We start from the raw sequence: 16,597 nt of genomic DNA, 5'->3' as shown, positions 1-16,597 counted from the left end.
CAGTAATACTTGGAGCAGTAAGTGATATTTTGCTTGGTGGGCAAAGGGAGAGGGAACATCAAAGCCTTCACCTCAGGTAGCAGACCAAGACTTGTTTAAGGCTTTAAATAATGTATTTGCCTCCCTGTCAAAGCCAACTGGCAAAGGTGCTGAAGGCTGACTACTTTGTACTACAAGTGGGAAGCCATGCAAACAAACTTTGGATGATCAAAAAAAAGTCACAAGTTCTGGACATTTTGCTTTTCATCTTTTAACTGGTGGATACAAGCCCAAGCTTCTAGAAGTTACTTCAACTACTGAGACATTATAAAGCATTTTAGTGATTAGTAAGCTTTTGAGTTAGTGGCATTGTGAGGAATTCTGCAGTGATTCCCTGTATGGTTTTTAAATGGCATTACAACTATCACTGCAGGAGGCCATTCCTGGCATTACTGAGAACAACTGCTAGGGAGTGTAGGGGTTTTTCTTTATACTGGAGATTTGAAATTAGGTTTCAGCGACACTGCCTGTGGAAGGGCAAAGTTTCTATTACAGAAGTTTATTAATGAGTCAGCCTTCTCTTGTCCAGGCTTAATGGAATTGATAGTATCTTGCTGTTAACAAAACTTAATCTTGTACTGAAGAACGTCTAGCCATTTATTTAACTTACTTGGATTTTTTCCCTATATAGCAGTAGTACACTTTTCTCTTAGGACCTAAGAACAAAGTCTGACAAACAGCATCTTAGAAGATGGAAAAATACTTATGTCTCAGATGACAACAATCACAATATATCAGCATTTTAAAAGACTTAAGTTATTTTCTATTCTAAAATATAGAGGCAATAGGAACAGCATTTACATACTCTCATACTATAAATACATTGCTCCCTGAGCAGCTAGGAAAGTTTAATGAGAAAAAACTTCAGTTTCTGAATGCTCTCCACAAGCTGAACTATTTAATTACGCAACAGCCAAACAGGTTTGTATAAAATAACGTTATATTATTTTTAAACAAGTTTCACAGAATAACATTTATAAACATAGGCCTATATAATTTAAAAACAGCAAGTTTAACAGCTTCATCATGCTACAAAATTACTGTATACAAAAGATAGCCCAAGGGGATGTTAGAAGTGCTCTCTTGCTTGAAGGGTTTTCTGGTCTACTTCTAGTGTAACCCAAGTCATCTGCTGGTTCTCAGGTCTCTTCTCATACTTCCTCAGCAGCTCTCAATATAATCACTGCATATGTAAGCTCTTTGAAGAGAGGTCAGTGTGCTAGCAAACAGGTAAAAAAAACCTAGCTATTTCCTATCACTAATATAATTTTAGGGTACTTCTCTTAAAGAATAAAGTGGATGCTCATCCTCTAATGTCACAGGGAAAAGCAGAATTCCACATGGCTTGCAAGTTTTCAACATGGGTGTTCTTTTCATCCATGAAGAATAATGTGCTTACTACCTCACTGGATCTGGTGTGATAGGGAAGAGCAGAGAGTGATACAGAAAGAGAAGCCTTTCACCATTTAATTCAGTCGCTCCCCACTGGCATGCAGGCTAAGCTTTGCGTTAGCTTATACATGACATGTTGTAGCACCATTAATATGTGAATCAGCTGCTTTAATTCTACTACCTCTGTCTTCCACCACATCCAGTGCAGAACTTTAAAGTGCAAATTTTAAAATTTAGGAAAACTTTATTTATTTTGGGGGAGAAAAGGTTCAGGGGGGTGTGTGATTTTTCTGGTTTTTTTTTCTTGAGAGGAATTGTCATTCATCAGGTAAAGCAACATTAAGCTGAACCTTCCACACAGCTTTGAACCGAAGCACCTCCTGGGAACTAAGAGCTACAGTTTTATTCTTTTTTACTGTATGTTTCATTGAGATTGACATAAAGGTTCTATTAGAAGGGGTTTAAATTTATCCTAATTTCTCACAACACGAAGGGGGAAAGGTGAGGGAAATCTTACACTGCAAGGGTTCCTTTACTGCTATTACAGTTGTGCTGAGACTGGATGCTCTGTCCCTTCAGTAATGATTTTGCTTTTTCTTTTTTGATGGTATTTATAATGCAAACCCCAAGAAAGAGCTACAGAATTTGTGCTGTTCAATCTGTGAAAAGAGCTTATGCAAATACACCCCACTCCACCACCAACTGCAGTGGTTCACTGCCTCATTCCCACATGTATCACCTGTATTGGTCACTTCCAAGAGCCAGGAACAGCTCTTACCTCTCCCGTCCTGCCAATGGAGCTGTGTTTTGCTCCAATCACCACCACACAGTCAGAACACTCAGATGCTATTCTGCACCCAAAATAGCCAGTGTAGAGCATCTGCTGTATCTAACACTACTTCAGAAATGTACAGACTTAGACTGTGTTTAGATATTATGAAAGCAACCAGCAGGATTACTAGGCATTAGACTGTGTGCTCATACCTCCCTTTCTGTAACCTAGCCATGAGTACCACACCTCCAGACACTGTTCTAGGAGACACCAGCTACAGAGATTTAAACACTTTTCTTTGTAGCCAAGCCCTAGGACAAGAGCATTGCACGGTCTATTCTGAAAATGTCTCCAAACACATGGATGAATTTGGTGTTTCCATTTGTTGGTAGTACTCAAAAGTCAAGTTTTACTCCACTCAAGCTCTGGCTCACCGTTGTGGTTTAAGCTCAGCCAGCAACCCAACATGAAGCTGCTTGCTCACTCTCCCCCTTCCTCTGCCCCGCTCCCAGAGGGATTGGGAGGAGAATTGAAAGAATGTAACTCCCACGGGTTGAGATGAGAACAGTCCAGTAACTAAGGTATAGCACAAATCACTACTGCTGCCACCAATAATAAGGGAAATAACAAGGGAAGAGAATACAACTGCTCACCACCCGCCGACCAATACCCAGCCCAACCTGAGCAGTGATCTAGCCCTTCTGGGTAACTGCCCCCAGTTTATATACTGGGCATGATGTGCTGTGGTATGGAACACCTCTTTGGTCAGTTTGGGTCAGGTGTCCTGTCTCTGCTTCCTCCCGGCTTCCCCTCCTCCCTGGCAGAGCATGAGGCTCACAAAGTCCTTGGTCAGAGTAAACATTACGGAGCAGCAACTAAAAGCATTGGTGTTATCAGCACTGTTCCCAGGCTGAAAGTCAAAAACACAGCGCTGCACCAGCTACTAAGAAGGAGAAAAATGACTGCTACTGCTGAACCCAGGACACTCACATTAACCACGCTTTAACTACAGTCGCCAAGGGCACAGGCCAATCCCTGTTGCTCCACCACAGCAGATGGGGTCAGCAGGGGCTGAGCATGCCCCAGGCTCTGTACTGCCAAAGCGTCTACTTTGCCAGAAGCAGTTGGGTGCAAGTGAACTGAACAGCTTAGCTTTTAAAAGATGACAACACAAAATAGCTATTGACTATGTACAGTCCCTCCCATCTTGTTTCAGTGGGACCTTTACTAATGATCTAGGAGAATAATTCTGTAAGAAATGACATAGGAATATGAAGTGGTCTGCAAGATAAATCCAGTGAGCAAGTTAACTAAGAAACTCTTTTCTGGCCAAGCAAACAGCTACCTGGAACGGGTTTGTGCTAGGTGAAGAATGCCATTGCACTCCTGACCCTTTTAAAGTAATGGATCTAAATCAAACTCAAGCCTTATCATCAATTGCCTATTGAAGTTGGAATGCTTAAGAATTCCTCTAACAGACACAGAATAACTATATATTGATAAACTGAGATTGTCTTGTAGCCTTCTACTTCACACCGTTCACTTAGAAATGCTCACTTTCCATCTCATCTCACCTTCCCCATTAACTACATACACTTTCTCTCACTGCTTACATCTGTGCTTTCATAACAAATGAGTATCCCAAAACCAAAATTTTCTGTCCCTAAGCCCAGGTCTTTTGTTCTCTGTTTCTGTATTTTATATCAGCCTACTCAGTTATAGGAAGATTCAGGAGCTGAGAAGGATTATGTCCACCAGTGACCCAAGCCAAACCTACGAGCCAGCTGTAGGCTAATAGGCCACATATTCCAATCTAAAGTTCTTGGTAAGCAACAAAACAAAGCAAGCTAGCAAATATTTTAGTCTCACTGAAACTATGCAAAGAATTCCCATTGCCTCTTTAAAATAAATAAACATTTAAGCTATACATGGCCTTCTAAGCAATGCAGTTGAGTTCCAATGCAAGAAGCCCAATTCAGATCTTAAAGCCAGTAACAAGCAATCATCAGACCAACACTTTCTTGTGCATAGGTCCACAACTGCAGGGCCTGTTTGGTGTAACATTGAAGGGGATGAAACGTAAAACTCGCATATTTAAAATACTGAGGGATTCCCATGGCAAAAGCAAACACAACAAAGCCTGCATTGTGCCTCTAAACTGCAACATTATTCTTTTGGCCTTGGTTTTTCCAATGATAATGTTGGCCAGCTGCACCTAACAAGCTAAAATGGTTCTATTACAACAACAAGCATCACTAAATCAGGGATTAAAACCAGCTATGTGTTAGTTTAGGTAAAGGTCTCCTGCTAGCCAAACAGCAGATGAACTCGGTTCCACTGGTCTCTACCGAAGGTGTCAAAAATTTGACAAAACTGGTGTGCCCAAATTTTGGTAACTAACTCTTTGGGTGAGAAACTGCGGAGATAAACTGGTCTTTTCAAAATTGCCCAAAGATTCTCTTCAAAACAAACATTTCATATAAAAAGTTCTATATGCTGAGCTATCTGGAGTTACTTAAATAATTAAATACCCAACAAGAAAGTGTCATCAGTTTGCTCCTTCTTCATCTTCTTCTCCTTTAATAAGTAGGACACCTAAGAGGGAAAAGAAAATTTGCAAAGATTTACAGATAGATTATGCATAAAAAGGTACAGTTAATACTGATATGCCTGAAAGCTTATCCAGACTGTTGGAAAAAAAATCAGGCTGGCAGAAAGAGGATGGGAACTTCTGCATACCTGAACTGCTCTTAATGAGAAAAGCCTTGAACAGGTCTCCTGTTGAATGTTTTTCCAACTCTTCTCAGGTAACAGGGAATAAAAAAGGTACTAAAGCAGGACCTGCACAGATCAGCCTAACCTGGTCTCTGGGAGATGCACCATGTTGGTTCAACTGCTATCAACCAACTAGCACATCACCCTTCTGTTGCTGGGCCCTTTACTTTGTGCTGCTACATGATCAAGTTTTATTATGGGATACCTCCTCGCTGATACCAGACTAGGATGTCCAGACCACAGAATACAATTATATTAATGTGAATCCAAGAAGCAATATGGTCACATCTCTTAGGGATAGCTTGGATATCACGTAATAAAGCTGTGTTACACAGTAGTGTTATAGTCTATATTCACCCCTTGGGTACTTAAAAAAATCTTACAGGAACTAACAGAAGAGATGCCTTCCTGTTGAAAGAGACCTTCAGTGCTTATTTTTGTCCAGAACATATTCAACCATTTCAGTGGTGCTGAGGTCCCTTTATTAGTCATCTCACACATAGTACACAGGCATAGCAGGATCCTGGGACAGTGTAACACCAAGAACCTTATGGCCAGTTGCAGCATTTCTGACCTCTTTTTCTCAACATTCTAGTTTTTGAGGTTTCCATTCTGAAACGTCACTCTCTTTTTCTACATTGCATAGGAAATGTACGTGCCTAATTCAGAGCTGTCCACTGCTCCAGGCTGCAAGAATGCTTAAGGAGCTAAGGGTCTAACCTTACACTAAGAAGGTTAGTCTTTGCACATACAGATACTTGCCCTATTCCATTGTTTCAGAATGTTTCCTAATACAACAGCAAACTGACTACTGCAGGCCATCCTTCACAGCAGTACAATTTTCTCACCAGCCTTCCACTTCCTAATACTTATTACTTCAGTTGATCTGACTTCCATTTCCCAGCTATTGCTCCCTGTAATGAGGCTGTCCCCTTTTCACCATCCCTAAACTTGTACATTCCCTGCTGCTGCTCTGACTCTGTATTAGTGTTACCAGTCCTCTCCTCTTTGCTGCTTTAGGAAACAGGGGATAACAGTGAAGTGCTAACATCTCCATTAATAGAAATTAACATACTCAAAACCCGATTCTAAAATCATATCACTTTTAGTCATAAATCAGGACATGCTTTAATACATTTTCATATCAGTGACTTCAAAAGGGGAGCTCACAAATCGAGGCTTACTGCAGTGACAAGGGCTATACTCAGGCATTTAGGAAACTTGCATAAGTATTGAAAACTGGCCTCTGCACCAGAAGCAAAACAGAGTGCATCCCTGTCCATCCCCATTCCCCCATGTCACACTCTTTTTTTTGGGAAAACTAAATCAAATTTGCTAGGAAAACTGTAAATCAATTTGGCAGATAAAAGTCTTGTGAACTTAACTTACTGCTAAATCTTTTAGTTCCCTTTTAGCTGTATGCTAGAACTATTTGACTGGCTAACTTCAAGAGAAAAGCCCAACTACAGGACCACTTGGATTTAACACACCAAAATCCATCATTCTCGGAAGATCCTGAAGGAAGGATCTGAGTAACAACTTCTGATTAGTTCCAAAGAGAGAAGGGAGGAATATTAATTACATAGGCACACAGATGAATTTCCAAGGTTATGATTCATTTCCCTGTGGCTGTCTTTAAATGAAGCTATTAACTTACACCAATTGCCTCATGCCCCAAACTCACCATCCAGCTTTTTCAGCTTGGGTACCCGTTTGGTTGCTTCTTCAATCCAGCTGTTCTGATCAGAGGAGAATTTCTGTTGCAGTGGATTGCCTACAAACACCAGGTCCTCTAGTAATGGCAGCTCTGCCAGTCTCACAAACTCTGCTGCAACCACAAAGGTGAAAATACCAACCAGGTTGTGGAACACAGAAAGTACACCTGCACCGCACAGTCCTTTCAAGCTCAGTACAAACATAAACAACGTGATACAACAGGAGAGAGACTGCTTGGGCTTGAACTGGTATCAGACTCCATTGGGCATAGAAGTGAAATTCAAGATGCTAACTATTTTTACTGTCTCGGATGAGTGGATATTTAGGGATTCTGTGCATGTCTGCAGGCTTATCAGAGAGACAAAGCCCTGCAACACAGATAGATAACTACTTCTTATGTGGTGACTGAACTCATGCATTCACCATACTGCAAGAGAAGTAACAGAACAGAGGTGTGGCTTACCCCAGTCTTTCACCAAATTATTTGACATATAAAGAACCTTCAGCTTCTTCATTACATGGATACCCCTCAGTTTCTCGATGAAGTTGTATGAGATCCACAGCTCCTCTAACGTCTCTCTAACTGCCTCCTGCAAAATGACAGGACTACTCAGGGAAGTGGAAGAATATTTTCCTTATTCTTCAGATTCTCTCTTCACTGTCCCCCCCACAGGTCACCACATGTGAGAAAATATTAAGATATATCACTCCTCATTTCCTTTTAAGCAGGTCCCTAATTATGCATGACAAATACTCATGGGAAGTAAGAGCAAAGGATCTGAAATAGATTTAGGAGGACAGAAATCACAATATTAGAATAAGACAAGGAATAGCTCTCTGGAGTAGTTGTTCTTAAGGCATAGGGGCAGAGGAGACAAATTTGGCTGCTGGTGCACTGCAAGTATACATGAAGTGAATGCCATTTGACAACTGCTTTAGAAGGGGTTTTAATACAAATATGAGTGATTCATTTCAGGTGCATATATGTTTGTACCTGTTGGCCATAAGTTGCTTTCATAATTCTCTCAAAAGAGAGGGTTTTTTTTTTTAAACCAGCCATTACACATTGACTCTGCATTTCACACTTCAGAGATATGGCATCTCTGAAGGTGGGAATAGCTTTGAAGAGAAACATTCTGTGGGAGAAACATACGGTGTCTCTTGAGGAAGTAAATAATTTCTGTAGGCATTAAAAAAAAATGAAAAAAGTTCTTCTACCCTTAATTCAGTTGTAACAAAAATGATCCAGTATTTTCCTCAACAATTTTTTCCCTACCTGGTAGACAGAGTCCTCCCACCATCTTTTCCCTGAAAGCCATATTGCTCCAGGTGCCAGTTAACATAAATAGGACTTTTGTAAACTGTGTGATCATAGGACTGCCAATACTTGTAGTAAAGAAGCATAGCCTGAGTATCTTCAGCTAGAAAATTCCTCATGCAAAAAGTTTGCAGGAACTACTTTCATGTAAAGTCAGTGGATTCAGAGGGCTTTACAGATAAACAGCAGTTTTCCAATAAAAGTTGGGCTCATCTTTACCAACGACAATTAAATCTCTCTTTCTAAAATCCTTTCATGTAGCAAATTAGCTCTGAAAAACCTTCAAAGATTAGGAATGTTTGAACAAAAAAAAGAGAAAGACCATCTGAAAATTCAGACGCAACGATATAAAAGGGTGAACAGATCATAGAAAAGGAGAAAATAAATGGTTAGGCAACAATGTAAATTCAGCAAAGACATTTTTGAACACAGGGGAATTAACCCACTTTCTAGACAGCACTCCATCGTTACTGAAGAATTGATACTAAGAAGCACATACCAATCCATTCAAGTTCTTTATGTTATTTCTTCCCAAAGACAGAATCCTCAAATTTTCTGTAACAGATAAAAGAAAGGGTTTTGTTAATAAATGTGAGGGCATTTTTAAATATAAGAAGATGCCATATTTTACTTACAAACAAACTGCACTCTGAACAGCTTGTCTTAAGAAAGAATGACATAACAGAAACAAAACCTCCTAACCTACACAGATCACCAGGAGCAGATGCAGTGAACAGCTCAGAAACATGCTCACGAATACAAAGCTGTTCATGTGTAGGTTACTTAGTTGAAATTCAGACCAGATAAATACTAAGTATCAATTATTATTTCACCTTGCACCTGAACTCTAACTGCTAATTTTTTAATTTTGATGCTACACAGTTCATACTCCTTCTCCAGGCAAAAGTTGTTCTAATCTTATTTTAAGGCAGCAGATTCAATTTCTATAATGAAGGCAGCATACAAAGCTACCTTAGAGAAGTCTGATGAGGGGCTTTTCAACTTGTTCTAGCACCCAGATAAAACTAGTGTAATACTAGTCTAACTCAAAGCTAACACAAAATAGCAGTCTTTTTGTATAGCTCATGTTCATGCTTCTCACAAGTTTTCTTGCAGCTGTAAATAAGCAAACGGGGTCACAGCATGCAGCTGGGTTAACTCTGGATCTATACCTTTCATTAATGTTTTAACACTTCTTTGTAACTGCATTAAGGATTAAATACTTAATAATCTTGTTTTGCTCTTGTATGCATAACGATTGAAAATGCGTGGTACAATGATTCATGACAAAGCTGATGAAAGTCTCAGCCAAGTATAAACAGGTAGTCCATACAGCACATGTAGTGGCTAGAGACTGCTACAGAGAGAGATTCCAGGCTGAGCTAGAATAGATAGTTGTATGCTCTGACTCAAGAAAAGCAGGGATGAAACCACACCTGATAAAACCACACCGGGCAAATATTCTAAAACAGGAAGATTAGTTGTCATTAAAAAGTTGATTCGCAATAATAATTCTTTTTGGTTTGAAACACAATCGCTTAATACATGACCATGCTCAAAAAATGAAGAATCATAATCAGTAAGTCTACTTTAATCAGTTAGACTACTATAGCTAATATTCTCCAGAATATATCCCTAAGGATCCCCATCCACAGGTGGTGGGAGATGGCCTTTTGTTCTAGCTAGCTATTCTCTCTGGAGCTCACATTTATAAACTATATATTTGCACTAGCTTCTGAAATTTGTAAGAAATGAAAGGACCCTTACAACTACAGAAATGAATGATTGCTTAAAAAGCCATGCCTTAAAATTGTTTCTAACTGCTGTTACTGTTTTTTATTACTCTTGTTCCAAGATATTTTATAAAGGAAGAAAGATCTCCCCTCACGTAACATTTACACTCTCTAAAACACAGAACTAACACTTATTGCTTTCATCTGAAACATTATTATTCACATGTATGGATACACGGGTGTGATCATTTGTGCAAATGCTGGAAAGGGACTCTTCATCAGGGATAGGACAAGCGGTAATGGGTTTAAACAGGGGAAGTTCACCTTACATATAAGGAAGAACGTTTTTACTGTGAGGGTGGTGAGGCACTGGCACAGGTTGCCCAAAGTGGTGGTAAATGCTCCATGCCTGGCAGTGTTCAAGGCCAGCCTGGACAGAGCCTTGGGTGACATGGTCTTCTGTGAGGTGTCCCTGCCCATGGCAGGGGGGTTGAAAACACATGATTTTAAGGTCCTTTCCAACCATAACCATTCTGTGATTATCTACTCAGCATAATTATAATATCAGGTATACATAGCAATAGTAATCTTTTCTGTCTGAAAACAGTGTAGATGCTTAAAGATTCCTCAGCTTCCTCTCTGCATTAAGCAAAGGCAATTATGCAATAACTAGTGGCTTGTTTTTCATGGCTCTTTGCTGCTTTCTCTCTCTTTCACTGAAGCCAAAAGAGACAGTGAGTTCTCCATATTCTATACCTTTAAGAGATGGACCATGTGGTTCTAGTTTGCTTGACTCAATAACCCAGCAAATTTCAAGGTTTCATAGCCAGCTGCCCAAGAAATAAAAGTTCAGTTCCACAGAGGAGATGGCACACCCCTTTCAAATATGAACAAAATCAAACCAAGTATACCTGATCCCCTGCAAAGTAGAATGACATTCTTCCATCAAAACTTACAACATTGCAACCTCATTCCAACCAATACCACAATTCCAGAGTTGTTGAACTGCAAACCACCTCTATCATGAGCACAGAAATTGGTCATTAAATCACTCTAGAACTGATGAAATGCTGAGCATCACAACTGGCCCCACTGGCGGGTACAAAGGTGCTTTCTGAACAGATCTTCTTGTTGTCTGAACTTTATAAAGTATTTAATCTAGAAAGTTATCAACCTAGGTTGTAAATAGGAAATTTGTCCTTTTCTGTATCCTCTGAAGTGTGAAATCCACTCCTTTTTAATGGCCAATCAGAAATGTTCTGGGTTGTTTTTTCTGATTCTTAACTCTGTGAATCTATTGGGTTCTCCCCCAGTTGTATCACCTGCACAGTGAAACAACTGCCAAGGCTAGTGCAGGGATACATGCTTTAACACGTCTTTACTGCTTAACATGCATTCTCAAGCAAGACTGGTAATTTTAAAGGTCACTTGTCATTTTCTAAGAGGAAGGAACAAAATAGGAGAAGAATAGGTATAAAACTGGACACATATAAAAGTCATGGTGTATGTCCTATCCAAGCAATTAGAAAACAAACATAATTAATCACTGGCTTGTCACTTACTTAGGTTGCTCAGGTTGGCGATTCTTTCAATGCAGTTTGTAGACAGCGACAGTTTCCTTTAAAAGCAAGAATAATCAACTCACAATATACAAGGGATCACTGTATCAAAGAGTTCCATGTCCAAACACCACTGCATTAGAAATAATTGTCTATTCTTACCTCATTAGATGGTGAACTAACTAGATATGGGAACAGATTTAAAATATCCTGAAACCATCAAGACTTACAACTTTATTTCCAAGGTTCTGGGAAAGTAGTTACTTACAGGACATACTGGATTATCTGTGTCCCTAACCTTATCAAACACATGGCTGTGTATTTCTGAACTGGCTCTAATCTCTTTTTGGAAGTCCTGCTGAAGTCTCCTTTCTTTCTGCATAAATTTTGGAATGAATCATCAATGTGCCAGTTAGCTGATAAGACTCCAAACATGGACCTATACTTATATGCTGATAAACAGTATGTAAAGCTTCTGGAAACAAATATCAATACAGAATCTACCTTAACTTGTAGACAGGGACCTCTGAATTAAAAAAAGGAACTTTTTTTGTACGTGGAAAGACAAGCTCAGCTGAGGAAACAAAGGAGATTGCTGCTGCTTTGAAGGCTACACTTAAACACAATAAATACATATTTGCACAGTGGACATCAGAAAAAATAGAAAATTCATATAAAGAGAAGAGAATATTTGGTTTCCAATTAACTCAATATTTGGTTTCCAATTAACTGATCTTACTCGCAGTTAACAAGCATGGAGAGAGATTCATCCATCTTCTCTACAGGAGGAATCTGACCATACAGCTTCACCTCCTTTGCCTCTGAAGCCTTCTGGCCATTTTTTTCTTCCTAAAGAAGAGAGAACATAAAGAAGAGGCTCAGTGCTACATGTAATTACTAAAAATTACTATACTAAAATCTTACTGTAAAAGTAATCACTATAGAAATAATGCCAATATAGTACTAAAAGATATTACTGGAAAGAGAAAGCATTTTGAATACCATTTATCAAGATTCCTGCTGGCATAGCATAAAAAGGGGAAGGCAGCTTCTTTTCAATATATGAAAAGAACTTGCACATTACACATGCTTTTTCTTGAAAGCTGTGTTATGCTGGAGCAATTTAATTAAGGGGTCCTAAGCTGTAAAGAAATGAAGAATAGATGGAGATCTAACACTGGCAATAATGGTACTTCCATGGAGACGGACACACAGAAGTCTTGGCAAGGGCTGATCTGTAGCACAGATTTTTAAAAGCTTTGACAGAAAAAATCACTCAGAAACTCAGAACTCAGACCTAACTCACAGCACAAACTGAACATAGGGGAGTGCGTTTTGGTGGAGAACCTCAACAGATTCACAGAGTTAAGAATTAGAAATAAAAAATATATTTCTACTTAGCCATTAAAGAGTGGATTTCACACTTTGGAGAACACAGCAAAAGGCAGATTTCCTACTTACAACCTACGTTAATAACTTTCTAGACTAAATACTTTATAAAGTTCAGAGCTTCAGAAAAAAAACATAACTTCAGCATTTGGGTTTATTAAAAACTATAGTCTATTAAATCTTTTAAAATTCTGAAGCAATGGTAATTATTGACTCAACACTTGGAACAAGTATCTCCTGAGGTAGTGCCACCAGTTTTGACAGCTGCCTCCCTGACAGCACAAAGGGAGCATTTTGTCCAGTGTTCAGTGGGAGGACTGGAGGTCCATTAACAAAGGAGAAATCTACCCGGCGCTTTCAAAACAAGGGCTCTTGTTTTCTCCCCCACTTTTATGCAGCTACTGAAAAGCCAAAGCTGAGCTCTGGCCTGGTTTATACGGCTACTTTGCAATGAAATGCATTGCATCCCAGAAGTCTTTAAGAATCTCAGAGCACAAGAGAAGGTTTCGACAACATTATTGTCTCTCTTATGCATTCAAAATACTTTGGGCAACTTAATTAAAAAAAAAAGATATTAGCATATTGGCTTGGGCATTTACTTGTATTCCAGTTTCTATCCAAATCTAGTGTGTTAATTTTTACTCAAAATTAACCATTTAGCAAATAAGCATGTCAGATATTTTGCTACAGTATGGTGGATGCGTTCAAATTAAGTCACTTCATAAATGTGAAACTTCCATTTTCTTTTCTAAGAACAACACTGAATCTATTTGCATTTATACTCAGTTTATACCAACAACTAATTCTTTTTTTTTTTCCTTAAAAACATGAAAGGGAGAGAGCTTCCAATGCACTGTGGCCAGCAGGAGGAAACTTCATCCCAACTGCCACGTGCTTCTGGAAGAAAGGTCAGCTGAAAAACCACAAAAAGGCACGGAGAAACCACAGACAGAACAGACACTTCTTTAAGAACATGGTAAGTTAAAGTTGCTTTGGTTTAAAGTTAAAGCTGCTTTGATTTAACTAATGTCAGCTTTACTCTAGGGCATAGCTAAACCCTTATGCCAAAGGGAAGGAAAACATCCGTAATGCAACACATCACCAGATCCAATTTTTCACACGGCCTCAGAAAGGAAGTTTTAGACCCATCCCCAGTAACATGATCAGAAAAGCAAATTCAGCACTTCATGCCTAACTGCAATGGAAACTCACTGACACAGGTCTATTATCTCTAAGAGACATGTGACAGAGGAGCAAACGGAAAATAAATCTTTACCAGGAAACATGGAGTTGAAAAGGCAGAAAGAGTGAAGGGGGAAAAGCACATTTTTAATACTGAGTTCACACCTCTAGTAATGTTAATGTCTGCAAGTTGTGGTATTCTAGTCCTTATGAGGAGAGCGGGAGTGAAGTTTGTGGGATATACAAACATAACTGAAAAAAAACTGAAATACTGAGGGCACTAAACAATGAGCTGAACAGTCAAACCCCATGCCACAGAGTACTGCAAAGCAGCTCGATACTGTTTCTACAACTTACCCATTTGGCTAGAGCTTCTCTGATAGTTGTTGCTTTCGCCTAAAAGATGAAAAAGTAAATGAATATTCATTGTAAATTTTCAGTTGCCTTGTTCACTACTTCCTCTCCCTTCTCTCCCCATCCTGCTTGTCTATCCCCTCCCACCCCTTTCCTGTATTACCTTCCTCCAGCTGGAACTCCTCAGTGCCCCATAATTTTATTCTCTGGACTACTTGATAGCATTTTCAGAAGCAACCAATTGGTTTCACGCAAGGACATTATCTTTCTGATTTCACTCTCTGCCCTGCCTGCAGCACGGGTTTGGGGTGCTGCTTGTTAGCTTTGATGGTGAAAGTCAATTCAATGGCATGAGACGCTACTGCGCTGAAAAATGTGGTCTAATGCTCTTAAACACCCACACTTGCTGTGCATTAGCAACTTCCCGTCTGAAAGCAAATCTGTGGTAGACAGAATGATACAGCCTCTCAAGATTCACTGAGGAAAATACCGTACCTCTTGCCAATAGTCAAGAGCAATCTCGATTGTTTATATGTGTTCTTCTTCAACCATTTTATGTCAAGTCATATTAATGTGATGTGAAAACATGTATTTCTTAGGACACAGCTGCTGTATAAAGCTTTTTAAGGACTGACCCACTGACCAACTTCCGGTTATCACTATCTCCAACTTTTCTACCTCACACCAGTCTCGTTAAAACCACATAATGATACCCAAAACAGTTGTATATCAAGAAACTCTGATATAACCTAACCATTAAACACATTCCAAGATGTCTTTTGGATTCAAAAGGTTTCAGAGACCAATCTTTCACAAAAACTGATCAACAGCCTCTCTTCTACAAACCCAGGAAGACTCTAGTTTGTACATCCCTATTGTTCTTAAGTATAGCACTACCACATGCAGATAGGAGCAGCTTTTCAGGTCATCACAGATCAAAGAAATGACTGCAAGAGTTAAAACCAACAACTAACTTCCACCCTAAATCTTACAGACAATCACCTCTGCCATGGAGCTTTAGTGCTGGTCACTCAGCTCTAGACCACTGGGAACTCTGGACCCAACAATAAAAGAAAACAGTCGAGGCAGCTGTGCTGATTAACAGGTACCAGTGTGCAAGCAAACCCAGCCTGCTTCCAGTAAACCGGGGTTTTTGGACAGGCACATCACAGCATTTTCCACAATTACAGTAGCCAACCGTTACTGCCTTCAGGTACATGATCTTGGTCACTCACGTTGAAGACAGACCAGTGCCTGCTTCTGTTTCAAACTGATGTCTAACACCAGACTAGATTTTATAGCTAATGATCCATGTGAGTACAAGGAGCAGCTTCTTCCCTGATCTCTGCTGCCTTGTCTCTCCTGTTGGTGGAAATACGAAGATCAGCACAGCTGGTTATGCAGAGAAAACGTAACAGGGATTTTGTTTGCTTTGAAGCATACTTAAAATGTCTAGACAAATCATAGTACCTCCTGTCAAGGGAGGTTACGTGAGGGAAACCTCCCTCCGAGAAGCCTATTTTCAGGGTTTCTCTACCTGCACATTGATCAGTCTCCTCCAGGTATTTAGATTAAAGTCATGTTACACAGTTTCCGTACGATGGCACCCCAGCCTCCCCGCTACTTTGATCTATCCCTGAAATCCCCCATTTCAATGCACAGTAACAGCGCAAGACTCCCCGCCTCAGCCACCGCCCCGAGCGCTGGATACCTCCTGGCCAGCTTATGCCGTGCCCGCTGCTCGGCGCCCGACACCTTCTCGGCAAAGCCGGGGGCCCCGGAGGAACTCTGCTCTGCCACAGCCGGGGCGGGAGCTGCTCAGGGGCAGCCCTGAGGGGACGCCGCTAGCCCCCGTCCCCTTCCGCCTCCCGCGCCAGGGGAGCAGCTCCATTCCCAGCCCACATGCCGGAGCAGGCCCCGGCCCCGGCCCCGGCCCCGGCCCCGGCCCCGGCCCCGGCCCCGGCCCGGCCGCCCCCCGTCAGCGCGGCACCGAGAAGACCCACCATCGCCACTGCTACCGTTACCGCGACGGTTGCTATGGAGCGGCCACCTCCCGCGCATGCGCAGCGCCGCCGACACCGCGAGGCGGGGGGGGCGAGCACGGAGACAACCGCACCTGGCGACCATAGAGCTGCGCCGCCACACAGAGCGTCCTATCCCGGAAGTCCCGTAAAGGGGGGTGGCCCGCGAGGCATTGTGGGACATGTCTGGAGGTCGGGGGGGGGGTACCAAAGGTAGTCCCGGAGGAGCCCCCTGGCGGTGCCGGGCGGACACACCTCCCGCCCTCGGAGTACCCGGTAACACGGGCCCCGGTGGCCAGAGCCCTGCCAGACCCTGTCCCGAGCTCACGGGCACCCCAGTGCCCCCA

The 16,597-nt window shown here is 41.1% G+C and overlaps 1 protein-coding gene and 1 long non-coding RNA gene across 5 annotated transcripts; one reads left to right on the top strand and one right to left on the bottom strand.

Moving 5' to 3' along the window:
* Nucleotides 1-522: 522 nt before the first annotated feature.
* DNAL1 (dynein axonemal light chain 1) lies at nucleotides 523-16,366 on the bottom strand. 4 transcript variants are annotated; one of them, XM_062635661.1, is made up of 9 exons: nucleotides 16,233-16,366; nucleotides 14,233-14,271; nucleotides 12,044-12,153; nucleotides 11,308-11,363; nucleotides 8,512-8,567; nucleotides 7,158-7,284; nucleotides 6,663-6,806; nucleotides 4,735-4,798; nucleotides 523-1,237 (listed from the first exon to the last, which is right to left on the bottom strand). In XM_062635661.1, the coding sequence occupies exons 1-8, from the start codon at nucleotides 16,233-16,235 to the stop codon at nucleotides 4,752-4,754; spliced, it is 582 nt and encodes a 193-aa protein (XP_062491645.1). In that variant the 5' UTR covers nucleotides 16,236-16,366; the 3' UTR covers nucleotides 523-1,237; nucleotides 4,735-4,751. The 4 variants fall into 4 exon arrangements, with proteins under 4 accessions (XP_062491645.1, XP_062491644.1, XP_062491646.1 ...); XM_062635660.1 differs by lacking the exon at nucleotides 523-1,237 and having other exon boundaries at nucleotides 4,659-4,798; XM_062635662.1 differs by lacking the exon at nucleotides 523-1,237 and having other exon boundaries at nucleotides 4,659-4,798; nucleotides 6,663-6,803.
* Nucleotides 13,526-14,298, top strand: LOC134172517 (uncharacterized). Its single transcript, XR_009967953.1, has 2 exons — nucleotides 13,526-13,601; nucleotides 14,080-14,298. It is a non-coding gene; the product is annotated as an uncharacterized LOC134172517 (long non-coding RNA).
* Nucleotides 16,367-16,597: the final 231 nt, after the last annotated feature.

This window comes from Pezoporus occidentalis, unplaced genomic scaffold, assembly GCF_034315485.1.
Source record: "Pezoporus occidentalis ecotype Australia unplaced genomic scaffold, CSIRO_AGI_Poc_V1 ctg46, whole genome shotgun sequence".
Lineage (NCBI taxonomy): Eukaryota > Metazoa > Chordata > Aves > Psittaciformes > Psittacidae > Pezoporus > Pezoporus occidentalis.
Note: the sequence above shows the minus strand (reverse complement) of the source record. Positions and strands in the feature narration are given on the sequence as shown.

Bases quoted from the DNA above. Each gene is read 5' to 3' on its own strand.
- DNAL1 (XM_062635661.1), bottom strand. The intron at 11,364-12,043 runs GTAAGATCAGTT...TTGCTTTTAAAG, and splicing joins TCCATGCTTGTTAACTGCGA to GAAACTGTCGCTGTCTACAA. The intron at 8,568-11,307 runs GTAAGTGACAAG...TATCTGTTACAG, and splicing joins CGCCAACCTGAGCAACCTAA to AAAATTTGAGGATTCTGTCT.